This window comes from Teleopsis dalmanni, chromosome 1, assembly GCF_002237135.1.
Source record: "Teleopsis dalmanni isolate 2A chromosome 1, ASM223713v2, whole genome shotgun sequence".
Taxonomy (NCBI): domain Eukaryota; kingdom Metazoa; phylum Arthropoda; class Insecta; order Diptera; family Diopsidae; genus Teleopsis; species Teleopsis dalmanni.
This window is the reverse complement of record NC_051846.1, coordinates 109,807,579-109,823,150: the sequence shown is the minus strand read 5'-3', so window position 1 is coordinate 109,823,150 and position 15,572 is coordinate 109,807,579. Positions and strand designations below refer to the sequence as shown.

The 15,572-nt window shown below is 41.5% G+C and overlaps 2 protein-coding genes across 2 annotated transcripts; both read right to left on the bottom strand.

Moving 5' to 3' along the window:
- Positions 1-12,616: 12,616 nt before the first annotated feature.
- LOC119665518 lies at positions 12,617-13,558 on the bottom strand. The gene has a single exon (XM_038074741.1). The coding sequence runs from the start codon at positions 13,556-13,558 to the stop codon at positions 12,617-12,619; it is 942 nt and encodes a 313-aa protein (XP_037930669.1).
- Positions 13,559-13,958: 400 nt separating this feature from the next.
- LOC119665516 lies at positions 13,959-15,356 on the bottom strand. The gene has a single exon (XM_038074740.1). The coding sequence runs from the start codon at positions 15,354-15,356 to the stop codon at positions 13,959-13,961; it is 1,398 nt and encodes a 465-aa protein (XP_037930668.1).
- Between the last annotated feature and the right edge of the window lie 216 nt (positions 15,357-15,572).

The window sequence follows — 15,572 nt, the reverse complement described above, 5'->3', positions numbered from 1 at the left end:
TACAGGAGTCTGTAGATTGCAAAGAATTTGCGGTGGGATGCTTTCTTGATATTGAGGGAGCGTTTGACAATACTGATCACTCATATATCGAAAGATACCTCCATGACAGAGGAGTAGATGATACGACACGCATATGGATAAGCAATTTCTTAAGAAAGAGGGTGGTTAAATCTACTCTCGGCAATGCCGAAATAAAAGCACATACTGCAGGAGGATGCCCACAAGGGGGTGTATTATTCCCATTCCTGTGGTCAATTGCAGTGGACGAGCTCTTGCATCGACTCAGTGCCACACATTTCGAGGCACAAGGGCATGCTGACGATATAGTCATACTTGTCAGGGGTAAATATGACGACATGATCTCATATCGGCTCCAGCAAGCCCTGAACATCCTAACTAGATGGTGCAGTTAAGTAGGATTAATTGTAAATCCTAAGAAAACAAGTCTGGTAGTCTTCACAAAGAGAAGGAAAAGAGTACTTTCCAAAAGTTAATTCCTAAATAGAGAAGAGCTATCAGCCGTTACCCAGGTAAAATACCTGGGAATGATTCTGGATGAGAAATTGACGTGAAATTCTCATGTAGACAACGTTATACGAAGAGCTAGAGAGGCATTATGGACCAGCAGAAACCTCATTGGTAAGCACTGGGGCCTTAATCCAAAACTTAGCCTTTGGATGTACACATCTATTGCTAGACCAATTGTTAATTATGTGTCAGCTATCTAGTACAAAAAAGCACAACAGATGACTGTGATAGATAACCTTCGTAAACTGCAGAGATTAGCTTGCATAATGACAAGTGGAGCGATGAGAACTACCCCGACAGCAGCCAACAGCAGGTTGCATTGGGGCTCCCCCACTCCACCTACTAGTCAAAAAGGAAGTAATGACTTTTATGGCCAAGCTACTAGCAATCAATCAACAAGACTACTCGATAACTCCCAGTTAGGTAGGGAAATGCAAAGAGAGGAAGGCCTAAACATCACCATATCTGACATTTGCTTACCTAAATTCAACTTTCACCAAAAGTTCCTAATACTAATACCAGACAGAAATGAATGGGAACGGAACATACCTCCATTCGCTGGAGACTACTATCTGTGGTACACGGATGGCTCCAAAACGATGGAAGGAGTAGGGGCGGGAGTATATGGAGTAAGACCTAAAGAGGAAATATTTGCGAGTATGAGTAAAGAAAATTCAGATTTTCAGGCTGAAGTACACGCAATTGAACTATGTCTCAGGATATATGAAGGTAAACCTGTCACAAGAAAAAACATATATATCTTTTTTGACAGTAAATCGGCACTACTAGCACTATGTTTACTTCGAGTAACCTCAAAATTAGTATGAGAAAGCCTTCTACTTCTCAAAGACCTTGCTGAAAGGAACAGAGTCCACTTAATATGGATTCCAGGGCACAGCGGTTTTGAGGAAAACAAAAAAGCAGATGAACTAGCGAGAAAAGGGGCGGCTTCATATTATATTGCGCCACCACCATTCTGCGGTCCTTCGTGGAGCTTTTTTAAACTTAAAACTAATGAATGGCTGGAAAGAGCAGCTCAGAATGATTGGGATAATACAATTATCTGCAGACAAGCAAAAGAATCCATGCCGTTTCGATCAAAAGCCAGAACTAGGGAGCTACTTATGCTGAACAGAAGTGGCATCCGACTTGTCACATAATTTCTAACTGGACACTGTGGAGTTAAAAAACATTTATTGAATCTAGGTATTACTGGAGACGATAGCTGCAGACTTTGTTGCGAAGAAGAGGAAACAGCAGAACATATTTTGTGTCACTGTGATAGTCTAGCAAGACTCAGACTTTGCTACTTATCCACTGCCTATCCGCTTATAACGGAATTACACAACATCTCTCCAAAGGACATATTGGCATTCTTAACTACTACTCGTCTATGGAACTGAAGTGGGTATGTCACAATAATCCCTGAGGATGCAGTGACGCGGTGACTAGTTCGCAACCCTTTTTGAAAATAAAAAAAAAAAGGACCGCGACGGCTTTTCATACTTTTAATGAATTTCCCATAATAATTTACAGCTCCTAAAAATGCTCGTGTTTGTTGCAAATTTATTGGTGGTGGGAGATCTTGGACTGATCGAAGTAACATATTGATCTACCTTGTGTCCGCAGAACTCGACTGATGTTTCTCCAAACTTATATTTCTCAAAGCGAAGTTTGAATCCATAATCCTGAATACGCTTTAAGGTTTTAAACAGTTGAATTTTGTGGTCTTCTTCGTTAATTCCCGAACAGATCATATCATCAATAAACCCAATGGTATTGGTTCCGCTAAAATGCTAGGGGCTGTTTTAACACTTTGCTGCAGTCTAAGTACTTTAAATAAGCCGAGATGAGTATTCTTGGTCTACTGGAATCTGGAAAAATGCATCTGATAGGTCAATTGTGCTAAAGACTTTCTTATTAGCGAGTTTGGAGAATATTTGGTCAGGCGTTGGAAGAGGATATTTATTTGGCTCTAGACCGTCATTTAGACCTGTAGAATAATCGGCACATATACGAATTTTTCCATTTTTCTTACAACTACGATTGGCGACGCTGACTGTGAGTATTCAATCGGTGAAATTAATCGGTGAACTGTGAGTATAATTAATCGGTGAAAGTTGTTGAAGACGTTCAAGTTCTGCCGAAACTATGGCAGCTGCTGCATATGGAACTGGTCGAGCGTTCCGATAAACGGATCGCGCTCCTTCTTTTAGCCTCAGAGTCGCTTGGGTCTTCGTAAAGCAGCCAAGGTCATTAGAAAAGAGAGACGGAAATCTAGCCTTTATTTCATCGTTTAATATAACGCTACTAGTTTGTTGGATTGCTTTGCAAAAGGAACTGATAGGGACTAACCATAAGTCAAATGTCGTTATCCAATCAATTCCAAACACGTTCAACTTAAGTGGTGTGACATGACACACATCATATTCCTCTCTTCCATTTAGGTTCACAACACAAGCAAAGCTGCCCAGAAGAGGAATCACATTTCCAGAAGCATGCCAGCTTTTTTATTAGTAGTTTGTAGGGTTGGCTGGCCAAGTTTGGTTCAGTTCGATTTGGAAATAATTGTTATGTCCGACCCGGTATCAAGTTGGAGTTTAATTGTAGATCCATTGAGATTTGGTCTGACATACCTAGGATGCTGCTGCGTTCTGTTAGTTTCGTCAATTTTCTTCACACATGATGTGTCAGGCTGAGATTTTCTGCGTCGCAACTTGCTTGGCTTCATATTGTAGTAACCATTTTTGTGCCCAATAGTGTTACATGCTGAACATTCTTTGCCTTTTAATGAGCAATCTTTAACCCAATGAAGCATCACTCAAGATTCAGGATCCGGATGATCTGAACCCATCTGCTCAGAGACTAATGGTATCAAGCTGTGGGAACACCTCTCCGGTGATTGGCACCCAGAGTCCTATGGACACAGGCGGTGCGTCTAATACTAACACCCAGAGCATGGTGAACTCAGGAGACGGCAACATAGAGACCAGGAAGAAAGCGGAATACCTCACCGGGGCATAGAAAAGACGCATCAAGGCCATGATTATGGATGGATTGGATTTGGAGACTACGAAGCAGAAAGAGAGAGAGCGATACTCTCTCTACAAAGCTTCCTTGGCAGCAGAAGGAGAAAGTGACAGACCCAGTAGCAGCAAAAGGTGCAGATCTAACAACACATCTCCCGAAGTAACACAACGCCCGCAGCTCAAAAAGCCAAAAGCCATTCAACAAACATCTAGCTCTATCGGAAACCAGCTGAAACCGACTCCATCTTACAGGGATGTAGCCAATGCTTGCAAAGTAGCTATCGCCCATGAGAAATATCCGGAGGTGAATCTCACTGGTGATCAAATAGAGTTGATAAAATCTAAGCTTCTGGAAGAAATTGACAAACTTCCTAAACACAATAGTGTCTACGGCTTCATTACCAGTGTTAACAGACGCGGATGGCTTTTATTAACATGCTGCAATGGTGAAACGAGGGACTGGCTGACCACCTGTGTCCCAAAACTCAAACCATTCCTGGCGAATGGTGTTTCAGGGCGAAAAGATGCCCAAAACCTATGTGTGCATCACATTTATTCCCCCTCTGCTGTGCTACCACCAGAAATTCTGATGTCCCACTTGGAGAAACAAAATGGTGACATTTGACATCATCGTGGAGAATTCTCAGGACTGAGAAATCCAAAAATTGGATAGTCGGCCAGGCAGGGAAGCTGTATCTGAACTTCACACAAAATCACGTACGGGTGAAGGGAGAGCCAACTGGACCCAAGAATCTGACGACTAAAAGGCTGTTTACGACAGAGAAACCCAGTGACGTCAAGTAACAGGTGCCTCCATCCAAAAGGCCGCTTTCAGGTGATAGACCCAGTACCTCAAAAGCACAGCCAGATAAGCGAAGTGAGACGGTAAAGGTTGCACGGGACAGCACCCGAACAGAAGTCGGACCCAGCACCTCAAAACAGCAAGGTGGTACACCGGTAACTAGTATAAAGGACCAGAAGCAAGGGCCAAAGAAACCAGATTCAAGATCCCCTCGACACGAAGCACCCACTCATGGGACAAAATTGCCCAAGTGGTTGCGGAACGGCAAGGGACGATACTAATAAAATTATGAGGTGCCTGCAGGTTAATCTTCAACACGCCAAAGCTGCTAAGGCGGTGTTGACACAGCGACTTCTATCTGAAAAGATTGACCTAGCCTTTATTCAGGAGCCATATGTATATGAGAACCAGATAAAGGGAATAAAAGGTAAGCTACTGTACGATCATGCCAGCCATGGTCGACCTCGTGCTTGTATTGTGGTAAGGGATGGCATTAATGCTTTCATTATTCCACAGCACACCAACAAAGACCAGGTAGCAGCTATAATTTCTGTGAACACCTCAGTAAGTAAGAAATGAGTAAGAGCTCATTGTCTGCTCATCTTACCTACCTGGAGACTCCCAAGTCCTGGACTTCATATCACTGAAAGGACTAGTAGACTACAGTGTTAAAAGCAAGAGGCAACTCATCGTTGAAAGTGACGCTAATGCACATCATACGATCTGGGGCAGCACCGACATCAATAAAAGAGGTGAGTGTCTATTTGAATTTATAACTGGTAACAACCTAAATATTTTGAATACGGGCAATAAGCCCACTTTTATAAACAGAATCAGGGAAGAGGTATTAGACATCACCCTAGCTACACAACTTATAATACACAACTTATCAAAAACTGGAATGTTTCAGCAGAAACATCCATGTCTAATCATTGTCAGATTTGATGTTGATCTAAATATGAAAGTAAAGGAATAGTATAGGGTACCTAGGGCCACAGAGTGGGATCTTTATACCGACGAACTCAAGGCCAATCTAGGCAGTAATAAACATACGATAAACAACATTCATGATTTAGAAATAGCTGATGCTGCCTTAAGCACAACTATTATAAATACCCACCATGAAAAATAAGACCGGCAACAGAAGTGCACCATGGTCGAATAAAACGTTAGCCAAGCTAAGAGTCAAATCCCGGAGACTCTTCAACAAGGCAAAAACCAACGGTGAATTGGACAATTATAAAAATGCCCTCACCGCCTACAATAAAGAAATTAGAAGGGCAAAAAGAGAATCATGGAGAGGCTTTGGCTTAGAGATTCAAAACTTAAGCAGTAGCGCAAAAATCCGCAGGGTCATATCGAAAAGCCACACTTATCCCATTGGGCTTCTGAAACGACCTGCTTAGTTCCCTGGTGGCCAAAAGGCCCAGACACAATGACTGGAAGACTGCTCGTAAAATCTTCACTGAAGATAAAATTAAATGGGCGATCAACTCATTTTCTCCTTTCAAAGCCCCTGGAGTCCCTGGAGTGCTGGAAATATTCCGTCTGATATTTCCAGCACTCCTACAAAAGGGACTAACTCACCTTATGCCCTACCTCATTAATATCTTTAGAGCTGGGCTAGCGATGGGAATTATTCCCACTAATTGGAAGGAAGCAATTGTCAAATACATACCTAAAGGAGGAGGTAAACCTAGCGAACTTCCTAAATCCCATAGGCCTATAAGTTTGACTATATTTCTTTTAAAAACTATGGAGAAGATAGTGGAAAGGCATATAAGGGAAGAGTATTTATCTATAAATCCACTCCACGCCAACCAGTACGCCTACCAACAAAATAAATCCACCACACATGCATTACTCACTCTTACTAATAAAATACAGGAGTCTGTAGATTGCAAAGAATTTGCGGTGGGATGCTTTCTTGATATTGAGGCAGCGTTTGACAATACTGATCACTCATATATCGAAAGATACCTCCATGACAGAGGAGTAGATGATACGACACGCATATGGATAAGCAATGTCTTAAGAAAGAGGGTGGTTAAATCTACTCTCGGCAATGCCGAAATAAAAGCACATACTGCAGGAGGATGCCCACAAGGGGGTGTATTATTCCCATTCCTGTGGTCAATTGCAGTGGACGAGCTCTTGCATCGACTCAGTGCCACACATTTCGAGGCACAAGGGCATGCTGACGATATAGTCATACTTGTCAGGGGTAAATATGACGACATGATCTCATATCGGCTCCAGCAAGCCCTGAACATCCTAACTAGATGGTGCAGTTAAGTAGGATTAATTGTAAATCCTAAGAAAACAAGTCTGGTAGTCTTCACAAAGAGAAGGAAAAGAGTACTTTCCAAAAGTTAATTCCTAAATAGAGAAGAGCTATCAGCCGTTACCCAGGTAAAATACCTGGGAATGATTCTGGATGAGAAATTGACGTGAAATTCTCATGTAGACAACGTTATACGAAGAGCTAGAGAGGCATTATGGACCAGCAGAAACCTCATTGGTAAGCACTGGGGCCTTAATCCAAAACTTAGCCTTTGGATGTACACATCTATTGCTAGACCAATTGTTAATTATGTGTCAGCTATCTAGTACAAAAAAGCACAACAGATGACTGTGATAGATAACCTTCGTAAACTGCAGAGATTAGCTTGCATAATGACAAGTGGAGCGATGAGAACTACCCCGACAGCAGCCAACAGCAGGTTGCATTGGGGCTCCCCCACTCCACCTACTAGTCAAAAAGGAAGTAATGACTTTTATGGCCAAGCTACTAGCAATCAATCAACAAGACTACTCGATAACTCCCAGTTAGGTAGGGAAATGCAAAGAGAGGAAGGCCTAAACATCACCATATCTGACATTTGCTTACCTAAATTCAACTTTCACCAAAAGTTCCTAATACTAATACCAGACAGAAATGAATGGGAACGGAACATACCTCCATTCGCTGGAGACTACTATCTGTGGTACACGGATGGCTCCAAAACGATGGAAGGAGTAGGGGCGGGAGTATATGGAGTAAGACCTAAAGAGGAAATATTTGCGAGTATGAGTAAAGAAAATTCAGATTTTCAGGCTGAAGTACACGCAATTGAACTATGTCTCAGGATATATGAAGGTAAACCTGTCACAAGAAAAAACATATATATCTTTTTTGACAGTAAATCGGCACTACTAGCACTATGTTTACTTCGAGTAACCTCAAAATTAGTATGAGAAAGCCTTCTACTTCTCAAAGACCTTGCTGAAAGGAACAGAGTCCACTTAATATGGATTCCAGGGCACAGCGGTTTTGAGGAAAACAAAAAAGCAGATGAACTAGCGAGAAAAGGGGCGGCTTCATATTATATTGCGCCACCACCATTCTGCGGTCCTTCGTGGAGCTTTTTTAAACTTAAAACTAATGAATGGCTGGAAAGAGCAGCTCAGAATGATTGGGATAATACAATTATCTGCAGACAAGCAAAAGAATCCATGCCGTTTCGATCAAAAGCCAGAACTAGGGAGCTACTTATGCTGAACAGAAGTGGCATCCGACTTGTCACATAATTTCTAACTGGACACTGTGGAGTTAAAAAACATTTATTGAATCTAGGTATTACTGGAGACGATAGCTGCAGACTTTGTTGCGAAGAAGAGGAAACAGCAGAACATATTTTGTGTCACTGTGATAGTCTAGCAAGACTCAGACTTTGCTACTTATCCACTGCCTATCCGCTTATAACGGAATTACACAACATCTCTCCAAAGGACATATTGGCATTCTTAACTACTACTCGTCTATGGAACTGAAGTGGGTATGTCACAATAATCCCTGAGGATGCAGTGACGCGGTGACTAGTTCGCAACCCTTTTTGAAAATAAAAAAAAAAAGGACCGCGACGGCTTTTCATACTTTTAATGAATTTCCCATAATAATTTACAGCTCCTAAAAATGCTCGTGTTTGTTGCAAATTTATTGGTGGTGGGAGATCTTGGACTGATCGAAGTAACATATTGATCTACCTTGTGTCCGCAGAACTCGACTGATGTTTCTCCAAACTTATATTTCTCAAAGCGAAGTTTGAATCCATAATCCTGAATACGCTTTAAGGTTTTAAACAGTTGAATTTTGTGGTCTTCTTCGTTAATTCCCGAACAGATCATATCATCAATAAACCCAATGGTATTGGTTCCGCTAAAATGCTAGGGGCTGTTTTAACACTTTGCTGCAGTCTAAGTACTTTAAATAAGCCGAGATGAGTATTCTTGGTCTACTGGAATCTGGAAAAATGCATCTGATAGGTCAATTGTGCTAAAGACTTTCTTATTAGCGAGTTTGGAGAATATTTGGTCAGGCGTTGGAAGAGGATATTTATTTGGCTCTAGACCGTCATTTAGACCTGTAGAATAATCGGCACATATACGAATTTTTCCATTTTTCTTACAACTACGATTGGCGACGCTGACTGTGAGTATTCAATCGGTGAAATTAATCGGTGAACTGTGAGTATAATTAATCGGTGAAAGTTGTTGAAGACGTTCAAGTTCTGCCGAAACTATGGCAGCTGCTGCATATGGAACTGGTCGAGCGTTCCGATAAACGGATCGCGCTCCTTCTTTTAGCCTCAGAGTCGCTTGGGTCTTCGTAAAGCAGCCAAGGTCATTAGAAAAGAGAGACGGAAATCTAGCCTTTATTTCATCGTTTAATATAACGCTACTAGTTTGTTGGATTGCTTTGCAAAAGGAACTGATAGGGACTAACCATAAGTCAAATGTCGTTATCCAATCAATTCCAAACACGTTCAACTTAAGTGGTGTGACATGACACACATCATATTCCTCTCTTCCATTTAGGTTCACAACACAAGCAAAGCTGCCCAGAAGAGGAATTACATTTCCAGAAGCATGCCAGCTTTTTTATTAGTAGTTTGTAGGGTTGGCTGGCCAAGTTTGGTTCAGTTCGATTTGGAAATAATTGTTATGTCCGACCCGGTATCAAGTTGGAGTTTAATTGTAGATCCATTGAGATTTGGTCTGACATACCTAGGATGCTGCTGCGTTCTGTTAGTTTCGTCAATTTTCTTCACACATGATGTGTCAGGCTGAGATTTTCTGCGTCGCAACTTGCTTGGCTTCATATTGTAGTAACCATTTTTGTGCCCAATAGTGTTACATGCTGAACATTCTTTGCCTTTTAATGAGCAATCTTTAACCCAATGAAGTCCTCCACAACACCAACATGGCAGTGGTGGTTTCGAAGATTCGTCTTTTGTTGTAGAATTTGATTATGATTCATTTTAGTGTGGAGATCGATGGTGAATTGCAAAAACTTCTGAGCTTGAAGATGGCTGGACGACAGTGTATTTGTCTTGCTTCAGACAGATTATAAGTTTAGCTTCATTCGTGAGGTCTTGAAGTGTTAACTGCACGAAGGCATCCTTTTGCGCCTGTGTCTAAAGTGCACCAAACTGTGTTGATTCATTGTCGAGTCTTGCAAGGAGTTTCTCGAGTATTAACGAATCATGTGAACTCTTTAGTGATTGACAAATTTTTGTGCTTTAACTCATCGGGACTGCAATTAACGATGTCAAATTTTTCACAATGTTTGTTGACGCGAGCTGCATACTGAGTAAAGTCTTCATAATGAAATTGTGAAACATTTTTGGCGCTGAGAAAATTTTGATTGGCGATATCCGAAAATAGACGAGAGTTTGGCAACCGTTTGCATGAGTGTAAGCTCATGGGGTTCTTTTGGTAAGATTGAATTTGCAATCTGCTCGAAATCCAAATTCTTTAATTTGCTAGTGAGCAATCGAACCTTAGTCGGCTCAGTGAGATGTGCTGCTTCTATAGCGAAAACTGATTCATAACGTTTGTACCATGATTCAAATGTGACATTATTTTCAGGATCATAGCAAAACTCCAGCATTGAGTCAGATAGATTCCTGAATGTTGACTAAACTGCTTCTGTAGTTGAAGGAGGCGCATAAATTTGTTGTTGTGTCCGCGACAAACAAAGCTCCTCAAGCAAAGCGTTATTTGATTTTTGCACAGCTTGCAACAACAAATTAAACTGTTCCGCATTCATATTGTAACGACCTTTTCCGGCCCTATCTACAGCTGGGGTTTACTCAGCGTGTATACCAGGGTTCGTTATAAGAAATTAATTAAAATAAAAAAAACAAAATAGCCACTTTTGGTTGTAGCAACGTTTATTGTGCAGAAAAAAATACAATGAAGTAGAAAGTTGTAAAATATTGTAACTAGTAAATATAAAAAAATGTTGTAACAATGTTGTAAATGTTGTAAAAAAAAATGTTGTACCAATGTTGTAAATTGTGTCGAATGTTGTGAAAACGTTGTATGATGTTGTATATGTTGTAAAAAAAATGTTGTACCAATGTTGTAAATGATGTTGAAAAAGTGTTGTATTATTATTATTATTGAGTAATGGATCTTGCACTGTGACCTGAAAGATCTATTGTGCCCCTTTGTCGGGTTAGAGTATTTCTCCAAGTCCGATTTCTTTAATGAAAGACAGTATGGATCCTATCTTCACCAGTCTTGAATCCTTATGATCCATGAAATACCCTCCTAGGTGTTTCTTTCGCTTATGCATCAGTGCCGGGCACTCCCCAAGCACATGGTATGCCGTTTCTCTTCCCTGCAGTATCTGCAGTCTAAGTTGGATTGAATTCCTAACTTCGATAGGTGATTATTCCATCTGCAGTGACCGGTCAGTAATCCCGTAATAATTCTTATGTTAGTTTTGGATTGTACTATGCAATCTTTAAAGCGTTTTAGGTTGTAAGTCCCTAAAAGCATTTTAGATTGTGAGAGTCTTGGTAGCATTTCCCAATAGAGTTCTCTCTCTTTTTTCTCTGCATCATTCATAATAATGGATAGAGCTCCTTTGCCTAGACCACAGAATGGTTCTGGGCCTATCATTCTTGATGCCGCGCCTCTTCTTGCAAGTTTGTCTGCCATTTCATTACCTTGGATACCAATATATCCCAGAATCCATAAAAGGTGCACCTGATTGATCCCACCGAGTGTGTTCAGCTTGTTAATGCATTCCCATACCAGTTTGGATGTTACCTGGTAAGATATGAGTGCCATTATAGCTGCCTGGCTGTCAGTCAGTATTGCAATTTTACGGTTCCGGTAGTTACGTTCAAGATTGAAACTGGCGCATCTATCTATCGCGTATATTTCCGCTTGAAAGATGGTTGTATTGTTTCCTAATACTTCCCAGTATTTTTTGCCTGGTCCATAAACACCAGCTCCAGCTCCCTCATTGGTGAGAGAGCCGTCTGTATACCATGTTATCGTGGTTTCTTTTATTTTTGGGGTGTTAGACAAACCTTCCCAGTTCTTTTTGTTGCCAAGTTCAGTTTTGAAGTTTTTTGTAAAGTTATGCTTTACAATCATCCTGTCCATTGGCATTCCAATTTCTGGGATTTGTGTAGCCAAAGTATCAAGTTTTTTGCTGTTGGTTTCACCTTGTTTGTAGTTACTCTTAGAGCAGCCCACTTCGCCTGTGATTGCACATAGATATGAAGAGGAGTAAGTTCCAGGAGTACTTCAATTGATGACGTGGGATATGTTCTCATTGCTCCTGTTATGCTTACACATGCAAGTCGTTGTACCTTGTTGAGTGTGTTGATAACGCTTTGTTGATTTGTGCAGTTCTGGCAGACTATTGATCCGTAGGTGATCATTGGTCTGATTACTGCTGTGTATATCCATCGCAGTGACTTTGGTGTACATCCCCAATTCTTACCTGCGATGGATCTACATGTCATAAAGGCTTTGGTTGCCTTTTTTGTCACTTCTTGGATATGAGATTTCCATCTTAATTTTTGGTCTAAAATTATACCCAAAAATTTTAACTACTTTTGTAGTTTTATTTCAAACCCATCTAAGCGGATGGGTTTGAGGTTTTTTATTTTGTATTTCCTAGTGAATAGCACAATGGTTGTTTTTGCTGGATTTATTTTCAGCCCAACCGAATTGCACCATTCTTTAGTTAGTTTTAAGCCTAACTGATTTCTTTCGCACAGAGTATTCTCAAATTTTCCTCTGCAGATAATTACCACATCATCGGCGTACCCCTGGATTTGGAAGCCATACCTGTCCAGTTTTACCAATAGTTCATCCACTACCATACTCCACATAAGGGGTGATAATACTCCACCTAGTGGGCACCCTCGCGAAGTATTTGCAAAAATATTGCCACTACTGGTCGGAATTTCTACTCTCCTCCACTGATTTTAGGCATTGTGATTACATTTTTGACAATTTTCCAATCATCCTTCTTTATTGTTTTAGGGGGTTCAGTGTGTTCTGATTCCGTTCCCAGAGTTGAAGAGGATCCTGGGAAGTGTAGGTCCAGAAGTAGTTGTATCTTTTCTTCTTCACCTTCGGTGAAACTTCCATCTTCTCGCTTGAAATTTGTGGCTGCTGCTGTGAGGCTGCTGCTTTTTGCAAGTACCTTGTAGAGTCTTGATACCTCCGTAATGCTTTCTATGCTATCGCAGAATTTTTGGAAGCTTCTGCGTTTAGAGGCCCTAATTTCTCTATTGTACAAAGTAAGTTTTTGCCTATATTCTGACCAGTCTCCTGTTCGCTTTGAATAGTTAAAAAGTCCTCTAACAATGTTTCTTAGGTTTTTAAGGTCATTGTTCCACCGAGGCACATCCTTGGTGGAGTTAATCAGGCTTAATGGACAGCTATCTTCATATGCATTTAGTATGGCACCATTGAGGTTTTCTAGGTTATTTTCTAATTGAATTTCATTCTGAATGATTTCATCTAGCCCTAATTGGACAAGATTGTATTTCAGATTTTCCGTATAGTTCTCCCAATTTGATTTCCTTGGGTTCCTTAATATTTTCTTGTTAATTGGTGAACCTTCAATGTTGAACCTTACAATTCTGTGATCAGACATAGATGGTTTATTGGATACTCTCCAGTTTTTCACAAGCTCACAACCTCGAATATTTCCTATAGTAATATCTAGGACCTCTTTGCGTAAGATAGTTACAAATGTTGGTGTATTACCTACATTACATATTTCTAATTTTTTACTAGTTATAAATTCTAAAAGGTACTCACCTCTTATATTGGCGTTAGTGCTTCCCCAAACTTCTTTGTGGGCGTTAGAGTCGCAACCGAGTATAAGTGGCAATTTCATTCTCTCGCAGTAGTTTACCAGTTTATCGACCTCTGCAGATGGTATCTGAGTGTCGTCTCCTGGTAGATAACCTGTAGCTACGACTACGTTCCGTAGAACTCCGTTGATGTTAGCCGGAATCTGTATGGCATCCAGGTCCCTGGAGAGAAATTCTGAAAGACAGATAAAGTTGATATTAATATTCAATAAAATGCAGGTTCTTGGTTTATCACATCTTACATCCCAAATTGTCTGCATATTCTTTGCAGTCAAACCACAGATTCGACCCCTGTAAATCCAGGGTTCTTGGACCAGCACTATGCTCAGGTTCGATTTGAGCGTAGCCCTTGCGATAAATGCCGACGCAGCTTTTGCATGGTGGATATTTATTTGGGCGATTCTAGTGCTGGTCATCAGGTGGTTATTCCTCCTTCGTTTCTTCTATCAGACCGTCGTCGGTGTCTGACAGAAAGATTCTTTCGGAGTCTTCCTCGGACGCCAAGTTCAGTAGAGAGAGATCTAGATTCTCAATGTCCTCACTCTCGTGAGGTAGCACGCTGATATCTTCAATCTTCTCGCTCCTGGTCGCCTCCTCCTCCACTAGTTCCGCAACAGTTGCAGGTATCGTTCCTACAGCTGGTGTATTTTCCCCAGCTGAGTTACTTCTTTCCTTGTTGTCTCGTCCCTTATGCAGGTGAATTGGGACGGAACTGAACCTGTAGAAGATCCTACAGCCGTTGGTTGTTATGGCTTCCTGAGACCGGTTGTCAATCCCGATTGTTAGGAGTTTGCCATTTTTCAGATCCTTGCTGCTAAAAACTCTCCACATCTGAGTATGTAGACCCTCATTTTGAGTTATGAGCAATTTTAGCAGCTTTTCCGTGTCGACCCCTTTAGCTCTTGGGAGGTAGACTGTCAACATGTGTAAATTCGGTATTTTGTCCCCGACACACGTGGTGAGTTCAGCGCCTTCCCATCCGTTCAGCTTAGGTGCCGTTCCATGGATAAAATTAGCCGCATCCTCGTCTACGCAGTCAACCAGTATAAGTCCTGGGCGAAAGTGTATCCCGCTAAATCGTAGCTTGGCATCCCATCCTTTATACATCTCCTCAATGAAAAGTTCCTCGATTTTACCTTGCTCATCCCTAGAGAGAGTTGATTCCGGGTAAGATTTCGGAAGAATTGCTATTCTTAAGCTCTTGGCTACATTAGCGTAACTGCTGCCCGATATTATCTTTCTCGGTTGTTTTGGTGCAGCCATTTGCGTACCATCCTTTGCTTGTGGAGGTTTCTCATTCCCTCTTCTTTTCTTAGCTGATTGAAGATCGATCGGACTAATTTCTTGGGCAGACCTCTTCTTAGAGTCTTGACTGCCCCTCGGCCGATTGAGCGCCTTTCCCTTAGCTGCCTCCGGTGCTAAGCCTTCTTTGAGATAGCGCAGGTACCATTTTGTACCCGCACCGCTCAAACCAGTAGATTTCCTGGCGTCGCGAAAGCTTTGGCCGGAGGTTAGTCCAGTGCTTGTCGAGGGCTGTGGTAGTGTTTCGATCGTTACATCTTTTGGTGCAACCTTTGAACCCAGAGTTCCTTGACTTCCTTTTCGTAACGAAAGTTCCGTTTTTGATTCAGTTAGCAGAGAGCTAGTATTGTTCCTAGCTTCTTTGCCCTCAGTACGTTTTTCCGCTTTCCGTTTTGGAAAGGCTGCCTGGCGATCGGTATGTTGGATATCAGACTCCGACCGATTTACCAGTTTATTTGCAGTGTGTGTTCCTGCTGGTTTTTTTATATTACTATTAATGTTAATCAAATTATGTTCCATAAAAGTCCCACGAGTGTGGGGGAAAAGAGGTCCGCCGTGTCATAGCCCCAGATAACACGGTAAGCCCACAGTTACTCAATGAGGCGGGCAGGTATCATTGAGGTGCGACGCTAAAATACAGTCTGTTACCCCCGACTGCAAACAAGTCCGATGAACACGTGCAATTCCGGATTGGGGGGGAAGATGGAAGTGGAGAGGGATAGGGGTATTGAAATG

Bases quoted from the DNA above. Each gene is read 5' to 3' on its own strand.
- LOC119665518 (XM_038074741.1), bottom strand. From the start codon at position 13,558: ATGAAATTGCCACTTATACTCGGTTGCGACTCTAACGCCCACAAAGAA.
- LOC119665516 (XM_038074740.1), bottom strand. From the start codon at position 15,356: ATGGAACATAATTTGATTAACATTAATAGTAATATAAAAAAACCAGCA.